The sequence below is a fragment of the Lipophrys pholis genome (assembly GCF_963383615.2).
Source record: "Lipophrys pholis genome assembly, chromosome: 8".
Lineage (NCBI taxonomy): Eukaryota > Metazoa > Chordata > Actinopteri > Blenniiformes > Blenniidae > Lipophrys > Lipophrys pholis.
The window spans coordinates 24,870,043-24,894,043 of NC_137630.1; the positions used below are offsets into that span (position 1 = coordinate 24,870,043).

General features: G+C 43.0%; 1 protein-coding gene across 4 annotated transcripts in view; it reads right to left on the reverse strand.

Moving 5' to 3' along the window:
* The window catches only part of LOC308113737 (ankyrin repeat and SAM domain-containing protein 1A), a gene marked incomplete at its 3' end in the record, with an annotated part of 73,518 nt that overhangs the window by 32,277 nt on the left and 17,240 nt on the right, over window positions 1-24,001 (reverse strand). For 3 of the 4 annotated variants that reach the window (XM_080470188.1, XM_080470184.1, XM_080470185.1), the window contains 10 exons: window positions 13,654-13,950; window positions 12,329-12,404; window positions 12,125-12,226; window positions 11,946-12,032; window positions 11,673-11,842; window positions 11,380-11,442; window positions 10,410-10,542; window positions 9,451-9,494; window positions 8,733-8,826; window positions 3,229-3,704 (listed from right to left, as the gene is read on the reverse strand). In XM_080470188.1, coding sequence (XP_080326314.1) covers window positions 3,229-3,704; window positions 8,733-8,826; window positions 9,451-9,494; window positions 10,410-10,542; window positions 11,380-11,442; window positions 11,673-11,842; window positions 11,946-12,032; window positions 12,125-12,226; window positions 12,329-12,404; window positions 13,654-13,950 — 1,542 coding nt within the window. Of the gene's footprint in view, window positions 1-3,228; window positions 3,705-4,457; window positions 4,544-8,732; window positions 8,827-9,450; window positions 9,495-10,409; window positions 10,543-11,379; window positions 11,443-11,672; window positions 11,843-11,945; window positions 12,033-12,124; window positions 12,227-12,328; window positions 12,405-13,653; window positions 13,951-24,001 lie in introns of those variants that run through there. The other variant, XM_080470186.1, reaches the window with a different exon arrangement.

The window sequence follows — 24,001 nt, forward strand, 5'->3', positions numbered from 1 at the left end:
ATTTATATTATATGGTAGCTGCATCCCTTTGAGGCACACAGAGAATGGTACCGTTTGAAGTTGAATTCAAACCTCACTCTTCCATTTTCAAAAAAAATATCCATTAATGTGTTATAAATGTGTTTCCTCATTTGAATATTGCAACATATTGGCTTGTTTACAACATCACCAATATATTGAGATATATTCCATTTTACCTCTGATATGTATGCGATTTCTTTATCAGTTCATGACAATATACAGCCATCTGGATAGGATTTGCTGAATGAATATCTAACCACAACATTGAAGACATATGATTCAGTAGCTCAGGATATTTGCCTGTACTGAATATTTTGTTGGAACCTTTCATGTCAAAGCAGTACAGTACTTATTCAAACATGTCACGTCTATTGTCAGGATGACGGCTAAAGCCCGAAGAAGGAACGGTTATACAGTTTATTGTAGGTGGGTTTCGAACCACAGTATTTGTTCCCTGTAAACGGAAAAGCACCGAAGGTTGGTTTTAGTTTGTAATTTAGTCAAATCTTCAATTTTCCAAGTGTCTCCTTGGGTGATGTTGGGAAAAAAAAATAAACTACAGTAATGCTTGCAAACAGTGAAATATAGCGAGAATAAAATGTAAGCACTCATTTAAATGAAAGACAAGGTTACACGGTCTGTACACAATATTGAGTAAGCAAGGCTCTTAAAGTGCTGCGATTCCCTTTTGGGGCTGCACAGACGTTTGAACTTCTACTGCCTCTCTCCGTCTGAAAGACACTAAAGATGGAAGTGTTGACAGGAGTATATACAGACAGAGCAAACATCAGGTCATTTTGCTGCCATGCATAAATGCCTGCCGGAGCCTCGTTCTTCCTGGGCTGCAGCCTCCTCGCTGTGAGATGGCGAGTGTTATCAGCGTCTGTCAGAGAGCCACGGAGCCGCTGCGGCATCAACTCAACATCTGGCAGTTTATGGACGCACGTGACAAATAATGATGTCCCACTTTCACAGTAGTGATGAGTAAATGAGCTAATTAGAGGAGCAGACACAATATTGTGTCTTCTGAGGAGGCTATAACCACGATAGGGCAAAGCAAAAAGGCTGCAACGATGATGAATAATTCATATTTACTTGTGTGCAGTCAAAACGCAATGAAAAAGACGGAAAGAAAGAGCCTTAAAAAAAAGCTTGAGACTCTCAGCTCACCAAAATCTAATTATTCAATCAGTGTTACAAAGTCAGCAGCATATCAGACTCTGACCACCTGCGTAAAAGCCCCGGCCCACAGAAGCCAAGATATCGACCTCAGGGCTGCTATTATCTCAGCTCTCTGTGGTTGCTCGGATGGGATCATGTAAAGCAACACTAGGCAGCAATACAATCTCCACACTGTGGAAACGGGAAGTATTTTTACTGCTATCCGAGCCTACGATTTGCTCGAGATGGGGGAGCGTTATAAAATAAATAAATGAATAAAAAAACACGTGAACCGTCTCATGTGGATGAGGCTGCAGCTGTACTGTAATGTAATGCATGTTCTCGGTAAGAGAGACGGAGCAGAACAGAAACAATGAAGGGGAAAATTACCGAGACACTTGTGGGAAGCTTAGCTAAAGAGAATGGCTGAGAAGCTTAGCAGACATTTCTTAATTCTGCCAACAATAAAATGATTGTTGGAGGGAACCGGTGAAAGAGAAAGTCTGGTCAGCTGCTCAGGCTCGTTTGACTGTGAAACTCAAAGCTCGGTGAGGCAGAGTCCTCGCTGGATTATTAATAATTGCAAATATTAATGTGTGTTTGCAGGACACTAGCAAGTTGTAGTGTACAGGATGTAAAAATAAGACTGTGAAAGATTTTAAAAACATCCATTGAGAATTATGCAACTAAGTTATGAAATTTTATGTCATTTTGGCGAGTTCAACACCTCCCGAAAGATTTTTTTCTTTAAGATAACAGGCAATCATGGGTGTTTGTTTACACTGACTGTTATAAAAAAAAAAAAAAAAAAAGCTTTTAATGGTGAAAACACTAAATTCACAAATCACACCAATGAGTCCTGTGTAATAAATGGTTCATTGAGTGCCAGAAACGGCCTACGTACTTCAGAATACTAGTTTTTTTCCTCCAACATGTTTGTTCAGTCGTGTGCTTCCGGTGCCGTTTGTGTGACAGATTGTGCACGCCTCCACCGAGACTCAGGTTTGAGTGTGGAGGCTTTAAAGAGGAGGAGGAGGAGGAGGAGGAGGAGGGATGAGCTGAGGAGAGAGATGGCAGCCTCCCGAGTCCTCTCTGAATCTCAAGTTCCAAATCTCGTCTCATTCTTTCAGCCTCTCAGTCGTTTTATCCCTATCTTCTTGTCCCTCCTAATCTCTCCTGACTGCGGCTCTCGCTGGCTCGTTATCTGCATCCCAGACAAAGCATTACAGCGCTGAATCAAGGTGTTGATATATTTAGTTATGAGAACCAAACTGTGGTGAAAGACATGAAATGCCCCTGAGGAACTCAAAATAACAGTTTGGGCCAAAGCAGAAATGTGAGGGAGCTTTTTCAGAGCAGCCATCGACGCCAGTGTGTGCAAATGTGAACGTGCGCCGTGTATTCAGCACCACGAGCAGCAAAAACTCCCTAATCTGAAATACTTTTTTTCTATTAATCTTTGTGTTTGTTGAAACCTTTGCTTGCAAGAGAAGTTCAAACCGAGTGTTCCCCACTAAACAGTGACAGGTGGGCTTTGAGTCAACAGGACGAGAGCAGAATATTTACAGTAAACAAGAGCTGTTCGCAGCTCTCGTGCACTGGTTGTTGAGGTGAAATGTCTTCTGCCTGCCGCTCAAACTAATTTCTTCTAAGAAGATAATGCACAGAAGAGAAAATGGAGACATTGGGCTTAAACATCTGGCATCAATTTGGGTTATGCAATATGTCTGCAGATGACAGGAAAGATATTTATGTGTATGAACTGTTCACATTAGGCACGTGTTTCCCATAATATTAGTCCCTCCTATGGTTCTAAATCTATTATTCATTTAAGAAACAAACATGTATAACTGTATTATTAGGGATGTTTTTTGTTTTTTTTTAAATGTGCATCTTATTTAATTTGACAGATGAAAGATGCAGAATTTAACCATGTTGAGTTTTTTCTGTTATTCTTGCCCTGTAGTTTTCTGTAACACTTAATAAACACTAAAGCCCCAACAGGATGGGAAGTGAAAGTCCTTTATCAGGAGTGCAAACACTTACCTCGTCCCATTCTGAGGTGAAAGAAGGAGATTTCTCCAGCCTCTTCTTGCCAGCGCTACAGTTAGAAACAGACTCGCTTCGGTTTCCCAGTCCGCCTTCCTCCTCGCTAGGAGGCGACACGAGCAAATCGGAGTCCGACTTGGATAGGCTGCGTGCCAGCTTCAGGTCCCCGGGCGGGCGCATCCTCCCGGCCCCAGAGTCTCTGGGCTCCTTGTTCACAGTCGCATAAATTGCTTTGGGGTCGCAGTCTGTCAGGATGGCGGCCATGCTGGGACGGTTAGGTGGCGGCGCTGCTGCTACTTCCTCTTTGACCTTTGCGGGTTTTTTGGAGTCTGGCTGGCCCTGTTTGGGTGGCACAACACCTGGAAGCCTGAAGGGCTCGTCGCCGCAGTCGAAGACGGGAGACGATCCGTGCAGAAGGCCGGTGAACTGCTCCGGGACACCTGCTCCCTGATCCTGGCTGGTCTGGGCGTTCTCTGGAGGGAAAAGGAACGAGAAAAACAAAAAAAGGAAGAAAAATCAGCTGGGATAGAAGGAAAGTAGCTTGTAATGGCAGCAAAGTGGACTTCTAACTGAGGGGCTGCTCTTTAGAGCAGGGCTAATAAGAAGCCACCCACACAAGCCTTGAAACAGATCTGTAATTGTTTCCTACCAGGAGTGACGGCGAGAAAAACAGCGAGAGGGACGAGACTGAGCAAAGAGAAGGCGTACGTTGGCTGGAGAAATAACTGAATACCAAACACAGCTTGCAGCCGTCTGACGTCTATCTGCCGGGGCCTGGCTGCATGTATGTTGTAACAGGAGTTGAACCGAGTCAAATTTGTGCATAGTTTCACCTCAGGGGCCCTGTTGTTCTTTTTCTCCGAGCTTAGATACCCCTCAAGCCGACACCAAACGTTCATACAAACATGTACAAGAATCACAATCACTTAGTACCGATACAACTGACAGCGCAGAACATGCAAAACAAAAGTGATCACAAAAATGTTCCTAAAAGGAGTGAAACTTACACTGGGTGCCTTCTCCAATGAAAAACAGCTCCTTGATAAAACTGAACAGCAATGCAATTAAAAACAATTAGATTTTCCTCCTCCCTCTCCCCAAGGAATTACAGCCACCTAAGCCTCTTTTCAGCAATCAAATCAGCCGCGGCTTGACAGCGCCTGTAGTCATCTACACTCTGGCTTTAAGGGAAGGGGGGAAAAAAAAGAAGAAAAAAAAACTCCCACCAGTCTGTGCCCACTTGTGTAGTCCTCTTTCTTTGCACTGCTGTGATGCGTGCTGTTGTCTGCTGCGTGACCAACAACCCTCTGTGTTTTCTGCCTTCTAATTCTGGATCGTAATGGTGGCTCAGGAATGGAAATTTGAATCACCCTATCCTCCAGCAGGCAGACTCCTGATAATTAGTCCTGTGACACATGGTGCTGGAGCGTGTGTGTGTGTGTGTGCGTGTGTGTCCGGTGTGTGTGTGTGTGTGTGTGTGGACAGTCTCTGTCTCTGTCAGGGTGACAGGGTCAGGGGTGTATGGTGACAGGGAATCTGGGGCAGTGACACCACAGGAAAGTAGTGACCTGTCGCAGCACTTTGTTTGTCCTTCACAACAAGCAACAGTTTTTGTGTTGAACACACTCAGCTGTGCCATCTCCTAAAGAGGGGAAAACATCAAAAGAGTACTTTGGGAGAGTGTACCATCTCCGCTGAGATCTCTAAACTACCTCATTATCATCTCAGGGACCATTTGCAGCGCAGGGTGTGTGCCAAACAACGCCCTGACCTCTGTTTTCACAAGTTGCTGAATACTTGGACACATAAAGTATATGAGAGGGTGTTTGTGTGTGTTATGAGGGGTGAGTGAGTGTACTGCACACACATGGCAAGATCGCAGCCAAACACCCACCCTCTCCTTGGCAGCTAGGGAGTGTGAACGCCCTATGAGCACATCAGAGCCGTTCCAACAATTGAACATGGAGCGTTAACCCTTGAGGAGACCACGACAGCCCCATTTGTTCGACACTATGGTGGAAAATGCGCAGGAAATGCTACAAAAACAGCCTGATGTGTTCGTAGTGCTTGCAGACGGGTGAGGTCACTACAGATGTGACATGTGCATTTCATTTGGCAGCGACAGGTTCATTTCTCACCACTGATGTCATGTTTGGTTTGCAGACTCATGGCCAGTGCTGACTGCAGAGCTCAAAAGACTTTGCCATTTTGTTCACTTCACTTTGACAAATATCCGTGTTCACGGACCCAAGGAAGTTCTCCATCGTTCCATTTCCGAAAGAGACACTGCAAGTCTCTGACGGAAACGTGAAAGGAGGAACTGTAGTGACACTCTACACTCCGTTTTCACACTCCAGCTCATTGCTACTGTGCAACATGACGGAGGACTCTCCTAAAACCACATTAAAAGCAGCATTAGCCTTCAAACTACAGCAGCAACAACAGAGTCTGGGATTTTCTCGACACTCATGTGTCGAGACGGATTCAGTAGAGTTTCAGTTGAAGGAAATGAGAGAAAAAAATAATCACAGCTGATATAATCAATGTACAATCATTAGTTTAAAAGAAACAGGACAAAATGACCTAGAAATGGAAATGCAGAAACAAAATGCATAAAAATTATGTAAAAACAAATACTACTACTGAACAGTCGATAGAAAGTCGCCGTCTCTGTCCTCAGTGCAACATTATCAACCACTTACATCATTTTCAGCTGAGCATCTCGAAAGATCATGTAGTACAACTGTGCCACAACTGAACAAGTACTTTCTGTCTCGATCGCCTCGACATCCAGCTGTTGCAGCTCCTCTGGAATGTTGTACTTCATAACAGCAACACAAGGAAATACACATCTCTGAAACTAAATACCCAGCAGCATCACAAACTGTAAAATGACTGCAAAGAACAGAATGGATAAAACTGCACCCTGACTGTTAATTAAATGAGCATCAAGCACACAATAACATTCAAGCTTCTCTATTGCCACTCATAACCGTGTACAATAGAAGCCCCATGTGTTTTTTTTTCCTAATACCACCTAGCGGATATTTATGGGATGTTTCTACTTGCAAGGAAGCTCTTTTGGAAAACACATAAAATACCACAGAGCAGCAGGAATACGCTGGGAAACACTACATTCCTGCTGAGAGCTGCAATGTGTTTGTGACAGGTAATAAAAAGCAACGATATCGCTGACTGTGCATAAATCCTCCACCTGCTGCAGAGCGTGTCCACACTGAGGTGCAGGACCACACCATAAAAAAAAAAAAATAAATCACCTCAGGTCACAAGTGTATATATCCACATGAGTGAAACCATATATATATATATATATATATATATAGGATCAGCCAACTTCGTGGGTTTATGGGAAACACACTTTTAACATTGCAACAACAACAAAAAGATACAATCTCGAAGAATTTAAATTGTGGTTTTAAGAAAAGGGGAAAAGAGAATATAACGGAGTGACCACAGAGGACAAAGGAAATGAGCCGCCCTTAAAGTATGTCAGACTTCTCTCATCTCCCTTCGTCGATTCCTGAATGTGTTCCTGTGACAAATCATATTTCACTAATGTGAATATTGCTCTTGTTGGGTAATAATAATATTTTAATGTTTAAACTCATTATAGTCCACCAGCTGATGGCCAGGCTGTTCACAGGGGGGGTCATGTATCAGCTCATAATGACTCCACAAAAACTAAGCTGTGTGCACATTTGAACGCCCAACCACAAGTGCCGTGCAAATGTTTCTGCAAATGTTCTTCAGTTGTCATTTTCACAATCTGGGGCCGTTTCTATTCCAAATACCCATCTGCGTGTTCAAAGGCGTGTTGGCCTTAAAACAAAGCTTTTGTCAGCCACATTTATGATGTGAAGTAGACAAAACCAAAAAGTGTTATTCAACAACTTCGACCAGGTTATATTTGTGTAAATGGTGCAGTGTTTGCTTGTAATTTTCTAAAGTTTCTCACTGTTGTGGCCAGGAGTTTGTACCACTATGTCCTCTGAGATCATTAAATGCCTGCAGGATCAGAGAGCAGCAGGATCTTGATGTGGATCATCAAAGAAGAAATATTGATCATGTTCCAACATGAGCAGCTGAAGCATTATCACTTCCCTATCAATTATCCTGGAAGGACGTCGGTGTTGGTTAGAATTTAATAGCTGATGATTTTAGGTATTTTCTTTCCACTTCTGACAAGTGAGCTGTCGCACAGTCACGAGTTTATTTGTTACACAATGGACGTTCTCAGTCTGGAGCTCAATGATGGTTTATAACGGATTTTAATGAGAATATAAATGTAAAAGATACTTTTTAGTTTGCATATCCAGAAGTATGAGTTTGTCAAACTGTTTGACCAATAACTCTTCCTTAAAATCTGAAGCATTGTCAAATTATGAGTGTGAATAGAGCAGCTGTATATTATTTTATATCTCAAACATTCACTCAATTACCAAAGACACGCACACGAAGAAATAGTCTAATCTATTCATGCTCCATTTGAATGTTCAAGAAATATTGGCTCATGTTCGGTACAAACAAACACATTCATCTTCTGCTTTGAGTGTCTCCATCTTTTGTTTTTTCATTCCAAACAGTTTCGGAGACAGATACATTTGTCAAGTTACATCCGCTATCCTTATTATTTCATATTAACTTTCAGATGTGCCTCCTGTCAGCCTGCCGGCATCACCATGGGGGGGTCCAGAGCCTTCAGACACTTTTAAATCCACCTCGAAACTCGAAGCATACCCGTGCTGAATGTCAGCCTGCTGCAAACTCCTGTGTTTTTAATTGTCTTTTAATATTTCATCATCGGCAGCATCTTGTGGGGTGCTTGTAAATAAAACAGATCACTGCTAATATCAATGTTTCTCTTTTTAATCAGAAACATTCTTTCGCCCAAAGCAAAAGAGCAACCGCCACAAAGCTATTTGTTTTAAAAACAACACTTTCCTGCTGTAAAGTGAAAATATCAACCAGCTCAACATGCTGTTCCTTTCAATAACATTCTCCAAAAAACTATTTATTCAATGGAGATATCTGTATGTGTGTCAGGAAGAACCCAGAGGCCATACTCCCCGTCTCCGCTGCATGCTTGACTGGATGACGTGGCACATCCAGCTTTAAGCTGGGCCTTGCTTCAGAGACGGGAACGTCACAATCTGATCAAGGATACGGTTTCATATTGGCAATGAGACGAGTTTTGCCCACTTGCCAGAGAATGTCAATCAGCCCGCCCCCAACAAGGCAAATCCGCTCGGCTGCCTCGAGAACGCCAATCAAGCATTCCGCGGCGGCGCTAATCCGAGCCGGCCCATCTCGAATGCATCAAACTGGGATGCATTTCTCCCGTTTCACCGACACGCCTGGCTTGTGATTTTTCTCGTCTGACGTGTCCAGTTCATCTTTCCTTCAGCGCCTCGCAGTGCTGCCAGCAGCAGCAGCTGGGCCTTATTAGGTAGCTGAAGTCTCCGGACAGTGATGTTACTCACCTTCACTAGCTCGGTGGCCCCCCCGTCCCGGCGGGTGCAGACTGTCCTTCGTCTTACTCGGGGTTCTGAGGTCATTGGGAGCGGAGGGTTTGCGCTACAGAAGAACAGAGGAACTGCGTTTACTCACATATGCATGCAAATTACTTCCCATTTAATAAATCAAACTAATTATCCACCTGCTCTGAATCAAAAAAATGAAACCTTTATTTTCCTTGCATGTATTGCAGAGATGGTGCCGAGTGGCTGAGCTCAGGAGGCTGAAGATTAAAGCCCGGATGACACAGCGCTGCACATTTATTATGATTGGGCAGCTGAGAGGCACCGTTAATCCAATAGACGCCACAAGTAAAGGACGTTTGCAGATATTGTGGGCAGCAGGTGGGGGTCGTAGGTGGGTGGCAGCAATAATAATAGAAAGCTGCTAACGGGATGCGGGGTATAAAAAGGCTATAAAATAAGATGGCTGCAATAAATAGAGTAAACAGGTTTATATAGACACACAGTCAAGCAGGCTGCTTCAAGATGATCTCAGCCTCCTGCAGACATATAACTCAATCTGGGACTATGAAGAGAAAATTAGGTTCATTATATAACCTGCTATGGTGATTATGGTCAGACGTGCAGCTGGGGACAATCAAAACTTTAGAATTCAAAACAAAGTTAGATGGATTTCTTTTGAAGCAAGATTTTTTTATTTGTGTGTGTGTGTTTTCCAAACCTGAGGTAGGACGCTGTTGGAAGACTGTATCGTTCTATTCTCATCTGAGGAGACAGAGAACATCGAAGTCAGGACAGAGGAAGGATTATCACAATTCACCCAGTCACAGACGATCTATTCCAGCTTCTGATTGTCTGGAGAGACATTATGAAAGTGATGTATAATAAAATCATGTATAATGCATGATGACATTATCAGTCTACATGTCAGACGAACTCCAGATTAATCTCCCTTAGTTTCACACAGCAGTAAAAAACATATAATTTAATATTTCTGGATGATTAAAGAGGAGAAGAAAAAGAAAAAAAAACAGAGGTCGTTTCATTTTTCTAACACTACCAATTATGGAGGCCTGACGACATCAGCGACTGAGCTCCATCTCTTTAGCTCAGTGACGTTATCCAATAGTGCTCAAGAAGCTGACCGAGCTCGAAGGCCCTGAGGGAACGGCTTTAAAACATCAACAGCTACAGATCAGAATGGCTTCCTAATTTAATCCTATTAAATCCAATTACACGCGGTGCCATTCACGAACCACGACCGGGTTGGTTGTGCTGATGTGTGGCACATTCGGTGAAGGCGAGGGGAGTACATGTGCATGAGCTGCAGATCAGAAATTCAATCTTTCATTTTCAACAAAAGACATTTTTTGATTTGTTGCAACAATTAGTTCGGTTTGAACTTCATATCAATTGAAGACCTGAGTAAACCTGCAGCTTGGAGTATTTTACTGTGTCTGCTTTACTTTTGTTGCTTTCTTTCAATAAAGGAAGCTCAGATACATGTGCAACCAACTTGTTTTTCTAAACTGATCCTGTATTAAAGCCACCGGGTGACCAGCAGGTTTACATCTACAGTCCTTCTTTGTCAGAAAAGCCTCTTAAAGAATTGTAGAAAAACTACACTTCTCCCTTCCAATTAGCTGCTCTTTCTAGATTAAATTAAAGGTACACAGTCACCTCTGTGGGATGGGGGCTCTGGGCTCGGCGCTGGGACTTTGGTCTGCGCAGTCAGCAACAGCTCATAGGTGTGATCTTCCTCCTCCTCCACTGGCTCGCCTCTCTCATCAATACTACTACTTGTATACAAGGCCTGCAGAGAGAGAAAAAATAAGAAGCAAAAGGACAGAACTTACATTTTATTCAACATTTCATTTAATGGACCATTTAAGAATCACAGTAATACATTTAAATATACAAATAAACAATCTAAACAAAATCAAATGTGTCTTTTTCCTAGGCAAAAGTTCAGAGGCTGTGGGTTTTAAATAATGTACACCAAGTGGTGGCGTTGAGTCATGTTAGCGTCAGTTCGTCCTTCACATGGGTTTATAGTATGTATTCACGGAGTCCTAATTGGGCTCAGTAATGGTTTATACCTGCTTATCACTGTGCTGTAGCCAAGAGCTTCATCCACTGTGGTGTTAATTATTCCCCAGACAGCTTCTTTAAATGACTCAACACACCCTCTGGTGGTGTGAACTTGTACTACAAGACTAAACTCGCTGGAAGGAAGTCGGCAAATAGGCTGACTTTGTCAAGTCCTTCAGCAGAAACATCCACAAAACTTTATGTACGTTGACGTCAACTCTTTTTGCTGTCTCAGTCAAAGTTTTTCTTTAATGTACTATTGATTTTCATTGAACTACAAGATTTAATATTCTTACTGCACAACCAGTTCCCTTTCATTCAACCCTAAATGCAATACATCATAGAGACACAGCAAGTCCAGTGAGCAGTGCAGAAGGTGTGAAGAAAGGATCATAGAAAAAAACAAGTTCTAAGTGACAAATAATCATTTTCCAACATCCTCTGGATTGTTCCACTAACAAACCATGAGCAGAATGTCAATTCATTTAACTTTAAAAAGCAATAAGCACCGCAAGCGCCTAAAAACAGAACCTAATATATTTCAGATTTTGCTCCTCACCTCTGAGCTCACCTCATCCTCGTGACCAGGTACATGATGTGACGAGTGGACCAGGCGGTCCTTCTGTAAACGGTGAGAAATTTAAGATCTAATAAAACATCTAAATTAAGACAAGAATGAAATCATACTCTGAGGCACAAGAAGAGCTATTCTGAAAGGTTTCTGTAGCCCAGCCTCCTCCACAGAGGACCGCCATCTCCCTCTAGTGGGGACTCAGTGATCCACCTCCTATAAAAGCCTGTTACTGCCACTTGAAGTGTGTGTGAGTAGACTTCAGCTAAATGTCTGCTGACCTTGCCGGCTTCGCTATCGGGCCGCCCTGAGTCTCTGTCAGATGACTTTCCACTGGTGAGGCTGTCCAAGGAGTGGCAAGAAGTGGCTTCAAACAGAGCTTCATACGGGCTCTCCTCCTCGGGCCCCGGGGCCAGCCCCGAGATCAGCTCGCTCATTTTCTCCAGGTCTCCTGTGAAACACAACAAAATCAACACAGCCGCAAACAGCTCCACCCTGAAAATACATCAGGAAAGTATGACAAAATAGTGAATCTGGTGAATGGTGAATCTGACCCTTTTTCCGCGGGCTGGGACTCTCCTGAGGCGGAGGTATCGGTGGAGGCGGGAGGTCGATGTCGGGGGGTTTTCCAGTCATGTGACCTGTAACGATTGGGACAATGTATCGCAGCTGTTTGATGTGATTGAAAGAAGCTATTTCACACCGAAGCTCTCCATGCACATTGAGTCGTCACCTAGGATGAGCGCAGCTATCTGCCTGCTCTTTTGAGACGGCATGTCTTTGACCGTGTCCAGTGCCGTCAGTCCCTTCTGATCCACGATGTTCACGTCGATGCCTGACAAATCACAGCAGTATCAATCAGTACAGGCAGCAGGAAAAGCGATTTTGATTAACTCCAAAAGGCATGTTTGTGCCTGGCATGGTTCTGAGGTCTGACCTGCACCGAGGAGTTTCTGCACCACGTCTATTTTGCCAAATAACGCAGCCTCGTGGAGCGCGCTGCCTTTTTCCGTCTGCACATAAAACAAGAAGCGAGAACATACAAAGAAGAAGATGAGGCAGAGATCATACATTAAAAGGAAAAGCACATAATATAAGATATAACTTTCAGAAAATGCCAAAGAAGATGCTAAATAAGATTAAAGCCGGAATACAAATAATAAAAACACGCCCAAACCACATGCATTTACTTACAGACAAGATCTTAAAAGTAGTTGATAAGAATTAAAGGACAGACTAATTTGTAACTATACTAGTCTCTGGACCTCAGAGGACAGAGATTTTGCCTCTTCAGCTTTCTCCCAAAACATTACCAGTGACGAATTCTGGGGTAATTATCCACCCATGTGAGATGGTGACGATTAGAAAAGCAGGAGGAGGCAGGTTTTGGGGTGATAAACAGCATTTTAAAAGCAGAATGCCCATGGCAGGGAGCCGGGTGATGCTCTTGAGATCAAAGAAACAGACAGGTGAGAGTTGAGAGCAGAGTTCAGTATGTGTTGCAGCTTATTGAGGATTTCGGATGATGATCTGGAGGATGCTGTTGCAATAGTGGAGTTTGGATAGTTTAAGCATGGTGGCAGCGAAGGACAGTAAAAGACAGTTTTAGGTTACATTCTCCAGTAGAAGAAGGCAGGTTTACATAGATTCATGTGTTGTAATATAAGTAAATTAATGCTCCTGAATATTTATTGTGTGCTTGCTGAACAGTCCCTGCTGCAACATGGCTACCTAAATGAGCCAAGTCCCAGTAGCCACACTTGAATCAGAAACAGTATATGGCAACATTTGCTTTAATGCCTGCCACATGGTCCACTTTTTTTTTTTATTGACAATTATGTGGGTGTGGAATCAAAGCAGACCACTTTATACCTCACAGGGCCATGCTAATTGAAACCTGCAGGATGCAGAGCCTGGAGGATGCTGAACGGACCCCACACCTTGAATTGAGAGGGAATCGGGGAAGGAGTATCTCCAGACAGATGGGTGGCACAGTTTGATAAAGAGTCAGAGCCCAAGGGCCCACCAGGGGGAGCAAGGCCAGCTCTGCTTTGATAACACAGCAGTTCCTTTTGCAAACTGAGGGCTTAAGAGTTTTACATTTAATCTCATCGCTTTAGTGGGAGGCAGGCAGTGGAAGTGCTGCAAGAACAGATTAACTTACCCCAACATGATTTGGGCCATGACAGTACATTAAGAAACACTGACGCAAACCTCAACGGCCTGGATCCATATGCATACATACAGAAAATAAAAACACACCTCATAGTTGATGTCCATGCCAGCATCCAGCAGCACGCCAACTACAGACAGATGCCCGTTGCGGGACGCCAAATGCAGCGGCGTGTGTTTCTTGGTGTTACAGCACAGCAGGTTGGGGTGGGCACTGAGCAGCAGCTTGACTACTTCTAATCGGCCGTAGAGCGCGGCCAGGTCCAGTGGCGTCTCAAACTTGTTGTTCCTCATGGTGGGGTCCGTCAGTTCCTCCAGCAGCAGCCGCACCACCTGCGAGTGTCCGTACTGGGCGGCGCAGTGCAGCGGCGTCTCGTTGTCATTGTTCTGTAGAGAGTTGATGAACGTGAGAGGAAGTGCGGGAGGTACAACAAATAAATAAAAAAACAGTAAAGCTACAAGTAGAAGAAAAAGTGAATACATTTTTGAATCAAGTGTGTTAATGGGTAAGAACACAGTGAGGGTATATTAATGAGTGCGTAGAGCCCGCCACATTAGAGGATTAAAAGGTGCGTAAGAGGCCCGTAGTGACGCCTGTATGGGGCAGAGTGAGGAAGAGATGAGTCTGGGAGGATGACTACCAAACATGCATGAACTAATAAATACATGCGTTGTTGTCAACACTGGGACTCAGGGGCGGCATGTTGCGAGCAGAGGGAAGCATCAGAGACAGGCTGTTTTGACAAGAGGTCAGAGTTCACCAGCGTCGTAGTTTCAAATATTGAGATGCATATGCAACACTTTCATTTTTGTTCACTTGGCAGAGGATGCAAGATGAAACACTGATCAACGACTTTCAACAACAAATAAAAGAAAATATTTACGATTGGCTTCATAATGAGAACGTGGCATTGAAAAGTACAAAGTACAATGAGAGCATAGATGACTCACTGCTGCAACCTTAAGCACAAAACTGACATTACTTAAATAATGGGATTTTATTAAAAATCATCATATATGAGTTTTCTGTGATTTTTGTGTTGCTGAGGACTAAATTAAATTGTTTGGTCTATAACTTAGCACTGTAACCTAAGAGACGGCCTGTTGGAAAAAAGAAAGGTGCAAATAAATCTGTTTGATTCTGTTACTGAGTTTAAATGTGGAGATCTGTGTTAGAAAAATAAATGTATAGGTGATGCTTGTGAGCTAAATAAAGGTTTATGACAACGATGATTAAAAAAAAGCACTTCTGTCCTGAAAAGTCTTCCTTCGAAGATCGTTTTTACTGGAGTTTGTGGAATTGTACATCACATTTTGTTGTGCGACACTCCTCATAACTAACCACCTGTTACTGAAAGCCCCATGAATGTGACTGAATAATCAATGAACCACTCAGATAAAAAAAAAAAAAAGTTAGATGAGATAAAATAAAAGAGTACGCTTCTGAACAAAAACAAGCAGCAAACAAACAAATCTCCATATTTCTGTGTAGCACATGCAGGAGAAACACGTGAAGAAAGGATTCTTCAAAATCAACAAGAAATAGACTTATGCCATTTATTAAGTTAAGATTATGTTAATTTCTCCGGCACAGAATGAAAGTGAGCAGCTGGTGATGTCTTTAATAAAATCAGCAATGCAGTAAAACACTCACAGACAAACGGAGAAAGCAGCAATTAAAAGCAGTAATTACAACATAAACTCGGTAAGTGGCGCTTATTGGCTCTAATGACTCTTGTGCAGTAACAAGATCAATGTCTAATAGACAAGAGAAGCTCCAGCATTGGTAATGAGCCGTACTAGGAGCAGCCAGCAGGGGGCAAACCGCTGAAACTCTGGATATAAACTGGCAGAGCAGAGCTGACCAAAAACTGTATTACACAGAGTACACTGTCAGTCATCACACTATTTCACACAGCAATAATTTCACTATGCTCAGCCTTTCAAGGTGTTTCAGCCATGTGAAGGAGAAATGTAGAAACCACACGAGCTCTTTAACTTAACTCTACTGCTGAGTACAGATGGGCGTGGTAGAAAATACCAGCTATTGTGGAGCCACATGCTCAGAGAGTCGGTCATTCCAGGCGATCAGAGCCACCTACAAAAGGCCGACAGCTGGTGCGAGAAGCCCCCACATGGACACGCATGATGCCAGTTTGGGCGAGTCCCAGAGGAACATGCCAGCTGTGCCGCTAAAGACGGGACACGGTGTGTGGACGGGGCACCGGGGCCGTTTCAGACAGGTGTCACTCTCCTATTCAGTGATACTTTGACAAAGACCTGGCACCAGCAGGTATCCTCTGCAATGTGTGTGTGACACACACACACATTGCAGAGGGGAGAGAGAGAGAGAGAGAGAGAGCGAGAGAGAGAGAGAGAGAGAGAGAGAGAGGATTGCACTCCACTGGCAAAGCAGGTCACAGCTTGAGCAGAAAGAGAGAGGAGGTGGAGCCAAGAGAAACAAAACGACACCTGCTTATCAAAAGACGGGACACAGAGGAACACCCAGAAAAAAAGAAAAAGAAAACTTCTCGGGTGAATCAAGCTAAAAAAACAACAACAAAAAACATGCAAAAAAGGATTTCTAAAGACCCTTTATTTCGATAGTTATTCGAAATACTAACCGAGATCTACGCACATATGCATATTCCACAAAACCGGATTGCACGTGAAAAGAGGAGGCCGCGATGCACCATCGAGCATTTGCCACAGCTTTTTATGGAGGGATTAAGATGACCTCAGCAGGCAGACATAAACGATGTGATTCCATTAACACGATTCACTCCCTGCCAACACGTGGCTCCATCCACCTCCATCCAGAGGTCTGAGGAGGGTCGCGCCTCGAGCATTGGACACGCCACACAAAGAGCTGTTTAGAACAGGCCGAAAGGAATTTCCACAGTCAAAGACGAAGCCACTTCCTCACTACGTCGAACGGGAGTGCCGCAAAGTGCAGCGAGTGGACAGTCAGTATGACCTCAGTGCTTCTGATCATGTTAACGCCGAGTGTCTCTGCTGCCAATGTTGTGGTCAGTGCGCAGCAGCAATGTGTCAGCCGGCATCTGATCGCATTAAACATGGCTGACCAGCCGCTTGACTCACTGATAGGAAGCGAGCAGCGGTGACACACTGAGCTCTGCCTCCTCTGATGTCAGCAGAGCTTAGCGTGTTGCGCACGCAGAGGCCGTCCACTGCGGGGTACGTTCCCTGCCACACACACACCGCAACACCTCTGCGTGGCCTCTGCGCCGTCTTTTAATGCTAGTTTCAGAATGCATCCATCGGGACATTAAAGTTTACTCAACCGGGAGCAAAACAGGAGGAAAATCATGTCCTACGCTTGCATTTTACCTCTTCATGTGATCGATGTGACATGCATGCAGCATTGATATGCTTGCATGTTTATGTGCTGTGTGTATTTTCGATCTGTAATTTTGATGTATGTCTGAAACAAACTGATGAAATTACACTTGATATAATTCTATCATCCATTCCTTTTTCTGAGGTTTGATACATATGAAATGCATTCTTTGCACTTCTATGTATTTGACTGATATTGTCTTGCAGTGAAAGTTTCATGACCACATTCAATACTAATAATGCTTTTCTTTTTTTTAAGAGAATAAAAAAAAAAAAAAAAAAGAAATACAAAAATTGCATAAGGGTACTAAATCCAATTTTAGTGGACTTACTGTCCCGTGGCAAACAAATCCCCTTTTCAAAATTTCAAAACACTCGTGTCCTCAGTTAATTCGTACTTTTAGTTGCTCTCATATTATATAAGGTGCCACGGGAGGGTCTTAACATTACATTTCACTGCATAATAACCAGGATCAGCATTATCCTCTCTGTCTTAGTGCAGGCATCGTGAGAAGTCAATCATGTACCAACAAGTAAAAAAAAAAAAAAAAAACAACTCTGAAAGCTATTTCGCAAAATGGCACCAATGACTCGCAGCCTCGCTGGGAAAGAGATTAGGATTCATACGGTGCAGCTAAGACTTCCTGGACAGTTCAAGTTTTTTTTTCTTTTGTTTTAATAAAAATCCCACCTTCAATGCAGCGCTGCAGACGGCATAAAATCTCACCCTGATTTAGAACCTCGGCGCATGTCAAACATGAAGAGATTAAGATCTCCACCGCTGTCTGCTCCTGATTGACAAACCCTTGCCCTAACCGAGAACATCTGGAGATTACGGCCCATTGTGTTTTCATGCTGCCCACGCTCCCGAGACGGACGGGGAAGAGCCGCAGAGTGACACAGAGAACGGAGGATGTTATGATTCTCACAACCCGGGGCTGGGAGACGGTAACGCGGTTTGACTAGCGACCACGTGACGCGCTGGCTGGCAGCCGAGCAAGGCAGCGGTTACGTCAGCCTGGCCCCCGGTGGTGGTGATGGTAGTGGTGGTGGGTGGCGGTGGTGGAGGGGTGGGCCGAGCAGCTGTTGCAGCTAGTATGCCAAAGGGCTGCCCGCAGCCAACGTAAGCCAACGTCCATGGCCGCCCGTCTGAAATCCTGCTGGCCTCTGTGCATTCATGTAAAACCAGAGATCCCGGATAAGGACGCAGGGAAAGGTTTTCAGTTTGTCAGTCTCTTTTTCTGGTTTAAATTGTGTAATAACACCTTTACCATTTGATTCTGACCCCCCAATGTCAGACGCTCTGTAATCAATATAAAAACAAGAAATGCCACACAAAGCAAGGCTTTTCTAGATGTGTTGTACTTAGGGTTGCAATATATTAATTAAACGGTCAATATGACTAATGCTTTCAAGGATTCCGATTGCAATGTGAAGTAAATAAACACTTAGGAATATGATGTTGATGCCTTTGTGCTTTGAGATTTGCACTTCCAAATGGGTTATTTCACTCCGTGCTTCCAATTTTACCCCGACACAACTGTGCCGCATCTAATTTATTTGGTATTTTTTTGAATCAAGAGCACATCTGAAGCTCTCACCAGCAGAGTTTCAGGAGCAGAGCAGTCTTGGTTGTTTTTGGTCAGTTTTTCTTGATTCTTGCCACCAAGTTTGAAATAATGCAGCAAAATCCGATGAGTAGCCAACACAATCTAGGGCAGTAGGGCTTTCATCCGATTGGCCAAAAAATGTGGACGTGCCGAGCACAGTGCATAAAAACATCTTGATCCTCAACAACACAAAAAGCATAAATGAACCTGATGACTTTACAAAATATTGTGCCATCCTACTCCCTATAAAAGTCCTTTATCAATTATTTTGAATCATACACTGGCTAAATGTGCTTCTCTTAGTTTTTCCTGCCATTTTAGTTGAATAAGTGAGTTGCAGGGAGAGTATATTTCTTTATTTGACCTGTAAGTGTGATATAGTTCGCAAAGTGTTATTTCTGATAAATGCACAGCAGCAATAATGTAAAAGCTGGCTCTAATGATGGATATTTCTGTGAACACAGTCATGCCTTGCAGTGTAAACGGGCTTTCTGTAATGAAATGAGTGTGCAACTGGCTCCTTGCCATAGACTGTAATTCTCTGTGCAATGGACCCCCCCCCCCCCCCGACTTTTACAGGAAACCTTATTTTCCCCTTCATATCCCCTTAATTAAATGGGACTCAATCTGCAAACATAACCAACGACCGAATTTATAAGCATTAAAGATGTTACGGTAAATAGCATCTCCGTTCTTCCGGTAAAACTGAAACAGCACACGTGCAAGAAATAATGACAGTGAAAAAATTGCGATCCTCCAGTTAAATAACAAAATACTTCCTCCAGGGCTCTTCCGAGTTTGCACTCCTTGGCACGACAGAGAGAAGAAGGAGTGCTGGAGGACGAGTGAAGAGCAGAAGGTAAGCAGAGGGAGGACGGTGACAGACAGAGGGGATGAATGAGCGTGCTGTCAGACTGCAAACATCGCGCCCAGAGGAGGGACGGGAAACTCTGCTCCACTTGATAACGAGGGGACCAGATATAAAAATATACCCCTGTGGCTGCCGTCGCAAACATCTCCCCGTCAGCTTTTTGAAAAGCTGCACAGCGACCTGAAAGACTGCTGTGTCCCCACTTTTTTTATCGCTTCTTCTATTCCATCAGTTTTTAAATCTCTTCCAATTTGAATTTCTTTCACCTTTTTCATGCTTGTGGTTTTTGATGACGTCCGATCATGTGCAGGATCCTGTGCAATGTGTTTAAGCCCGGAAATATCCAGCATTAGAGGAGTGACCTATATAAGAAGATGAGGACTGGGTGAGAGGTAGCATGATCGGAGTCTGGGCAGACCAAAGGCAATATCCCTACTTATTACTATACAGCAGATATGGCAATTAACGAAAAGGAGGTCAGTGATGAGAATCGTCCAATGAAGGCCACATGCATCTGTTCAGGCTTCCTATCAACTCTGCATTTAATGACTGCGCTGATGAATATTTATGAAGAGCATTTTTAAACACACAATGAAAGACAAAAAACTATTCTATCAGGTTATGTTGGCTAATCATATTTATTATTGATGAATCAATAGTTTGGGTTTACCCATATCATGTCAAAGGGGAGTAAAAAAAAAAAATCTGGTTTAAATGTGATATAATTTAAATATTAAGTGGAACACATTGCAGGGTTCACTAACTATATATTAAAAATGAGACCAAGTCTGCATGAGGCCTGGTTTGTCATGGATCTATATAATTGCTCATCTACACAAAAACACAAACAGAAAAACATTGGCTTTTGGGCACAAAAAATGAACATAACAAAGAGGCTTTTACTAGATAAATAACAGGCTAGAGAATCAATGCTTAAGAGAAAAAACTGGTCCAACTGAGCGAAGTGCACCATGTACGTATGTATGTATGTTTTCATGTTTGAATGTTATCTTGGGCCATCATGGGAATAGGAAAGATTAATAAATTCCTTTTTATAGAAGTCATTAAATATAGTAAAACTAAACATATGTTGCAGGTATTTGAATTAGCATTAGCCATCACCTACAAATATAACAGCCTATCCTATCAAATATAAACCCCAAAAAGTATTATGGACACCCAGATATATTACGAACTTGTGATGATAAAAGTGATTTTCACTCTGTTCCTGATGATCGATTCATCCATTTTAGCTTAAGATTGTAGAATTACATTTCCGGGGCAAGGGTCTCCAACCTGCGTCTCTGGAGCTCCATGTGGCTCTTTATTAATACCTTCAGTCACGATATTGAAGAGAAGATATTTTTCTTCAATATTGTGACTGATGGACTTGATCTCGATTGCCTTGGGGAGCCTTTCCACTGGGCTGTGCAGCACTGACTTGCGGCTCACCTTGGATTTAAACAGTTCATCACTGGACTAGCTAATGTAAGTGAAAGTGAAATAAATGTCCATCTGCTCATTTTGTTCATATTCTGGCCCTGGAAGTATTTTTGTTTTTCCCAAAAGAATCTGAATCTCCTCTTATTAGTTTCAGTGATAGAAAAATATTTTTACCCTATTTCGATGTTCCTTATTTGCACACCAGACTGTTTTTCAAATGAAGCCTTATATCCTGGCATTATATAGCTAGAAACAGCTAAACTGCAAGAAATGGCTTAACAGAAATGGCCAAAATGTCTAAAATGCCTAAATTAGTCACAATAGCTAAACATCTTAAACCACCAGAAAGGGGTGCAAAAGAAAGAAATTAATAGAATAATGAAATGGTTAAATCAGCTAAAAAAGAAAAGAAAAAAGACCATGACTGAAAATGGTACAAAAGCTTAAACAGCAACATATTTTATGTCTAAAGTTATAAATTGTAGTTATGAAACACCATAAATGTAACTGTAGATACAGTTTTCCTATATCTGTCAGAGGTATACACTGTGCACACAACTTCATGAGCTGTGTTGTCCTCATTTTGAAGGTTACAGCTACAGACAAATTTTATTTGTTTGAAGGTGAACAAAAAAAACAAAAAAAGGCCTAATCTAGTGAGAAAAGTCAAAGAGCCTTGTGCAAGGGCGCGATGTGTGGACCTTGTGTAACCTCAATATTCAAATGCTGGGGTCAGGACAGGTCAGATCCTGCGGTGAGCGGTCAGCGCTCTCCTACTGAGGTGCTTGAAACATCATCAAAGTGACCGACCCACAGAGGACCCCATCAGGAGGAAACAGAGACGACAGGTGTAATGAATAAACATCAGTCTGGCTCTCTTCCTGCACCAGGATGACAGAGGAGTGGATCCAGTCCAAACTGATTTCTCAAGTGTCCGTGATTAGGAACTGTGAGACTGTCTTCAGCACGCGCACGCGCACGCAGCATCTCTCCACTGGGTTGCTCAGCACCACGGGAGGACCAATAAACCGTGACACTGTTACTATGACAACGTCCCACCTCTTCCTCTCCTCAGCAGAGGAAGCTCTGGGAGGTGGGAGGAGGAGGAGGAGGAGGGGGTATATACCCATTCACACACACACACACACACACACACACACGCTCATACAGAGAAGCGTGTCATGGCAATCTCTCTTTGATGCTGATGCAAGTCGAAGGGTACACTGAAAACCTCCCATCTTCCTCCCCCCTCCTCCTCATGAGATGGCGCTCTGTTCCCGGAGTGTGATGAGACGTGAGGCAGGACACACCCACTGAGTCACATGACGCCATCAACCATGACCACAACGTAGGCCGGGTCATCCGCACAACATCCCTGTTTGTGATTTATTCATAGCGCTTCATCAATTATTCAGCCTCACGACCAGGTAGCAGCAGCGCCCCCAAACTATCCGGAAAGAGTTCAAGACGGCGTTCAAAATCTCAGCCAAACACGAGACACGGTGAAATCCATCAGTGAGACTGAACGGACACCGAATGAAATCCACTGCAGGAGAATTCACACTCTGACACATAGCAGCAGCATTTAAGAAGTCCAGCCTTCCCCATTCCAAACGTTAAGAAGATTAGTCCTGGGGAAAATGTGACAATGTACAAAAATAGTGTGCAGCTTTATCTACAGGCCCGGGTGGGTTTCCAGCTCTGCCTGCAGAAAATCAAATCAGCGAGCGGGCCAGCGTGTTCGCACTGCTCACTGCACGCACTGTGAGGGCGACACTGTCAGAGATACCGTCAGCTCTGCAGCTCCGCCATCCTGCCGATGTAGACAGGGTGCAACAGGGGCTTCCCTCCTGGAATATAACAGATGCTTCACAGAAAGCCATCATGTGCTCCTGCTCCAGTGGAGAAAAAAAAATTACTACATCCCTGATATGAATGGGTTGTATAAAATACAGACACAGAAATAATTTCTGTACTAAATCCATTCTGTGAGTATTAGAGTGATATGATAAGAACAGTGATCAGTCATGTCAGCTGCCCGGCGACAATCTACTCTAAAGGACTTTGCTGAATGGACTTTTTTTATAGATCATTTCCTCACTCCAGCAGTCTCTAAGAGCTTTACACCGCAATTCACATTCACACACATCCGAACTCAGAACTGGCATGTAAGGTGTTCAATCTCCAGATGGAGCATCTTGAGACTCGTTAACTTCTCAGTTTCGCTGGTTAAATTAGCTGCTTTGCACAAAACATCGAGTGGAATAGAAAAAGTAATTAACGCAACGCACCAGACCAAAAGTTAAAGTCATCGTATTTTCTATATTTCGGGACAAAATATAAACACAAATGTCTCAAATGCCACAGAAATCAATCTTTTATGACTTTAAGAAAGCACACAACTTGATCAGATCTTGTCCACAGGGTTCGTCTCAAACGGCTTGTCTGGAAACAATGAATATCAAAATGCCCCTTTTTTTATTTTTTTCAAATTTCAAAATAACCTTTTCATCAATAAATGTTCAAATATTTTAAAGACAGATTGAAGACTGGGTTGGTACAGGCCGCTGATGATGGTGAAGTAAAAGTACAAACTGTCAGTGAAGTGCTGCTAAAATCAGGAAGAGCCAGTAGCCAAAGCAGTCCTCCACCAATATGTCATTGTTAATGTTATTTTTTCACGCACTATTAACCACAACCTTTGGCAAAAACTCCAGAAACGTTGTGTTTACTCCGTGTACACAGAGGAATTTAGAAAACATGTGATCTGAAGACAGATTTAAAAAAAAAAAATCCATTATATTATTCCTCTCTGCTCCAGCATCAATTACTACTACATGAATATTACCAATGACTTCTAGGTACTTTCAGGGCAACTAGTAGCTACTTTATTTAGGATTTGACAGAACAGAATGTTTGGACGGCTGCGATCAGCTCATGGTCGTTTGTTAATTCTGTGGCATTGCCGTTGTTGTTCAAACTTTTATCTGGGGCATTGGTTGAGTAGGTGTGAAGAACTGAGGACTGGGTCAGGGTTCAGTTTAGTCTGACCCTGTTCACACATATAGTCTCTAAAGTTTGATGAATTAGCTGATGTTATGCCGCGATGTATTTAAAACAATGTTACAGTAGATTTCTTCTGAAAGTTGCGCAG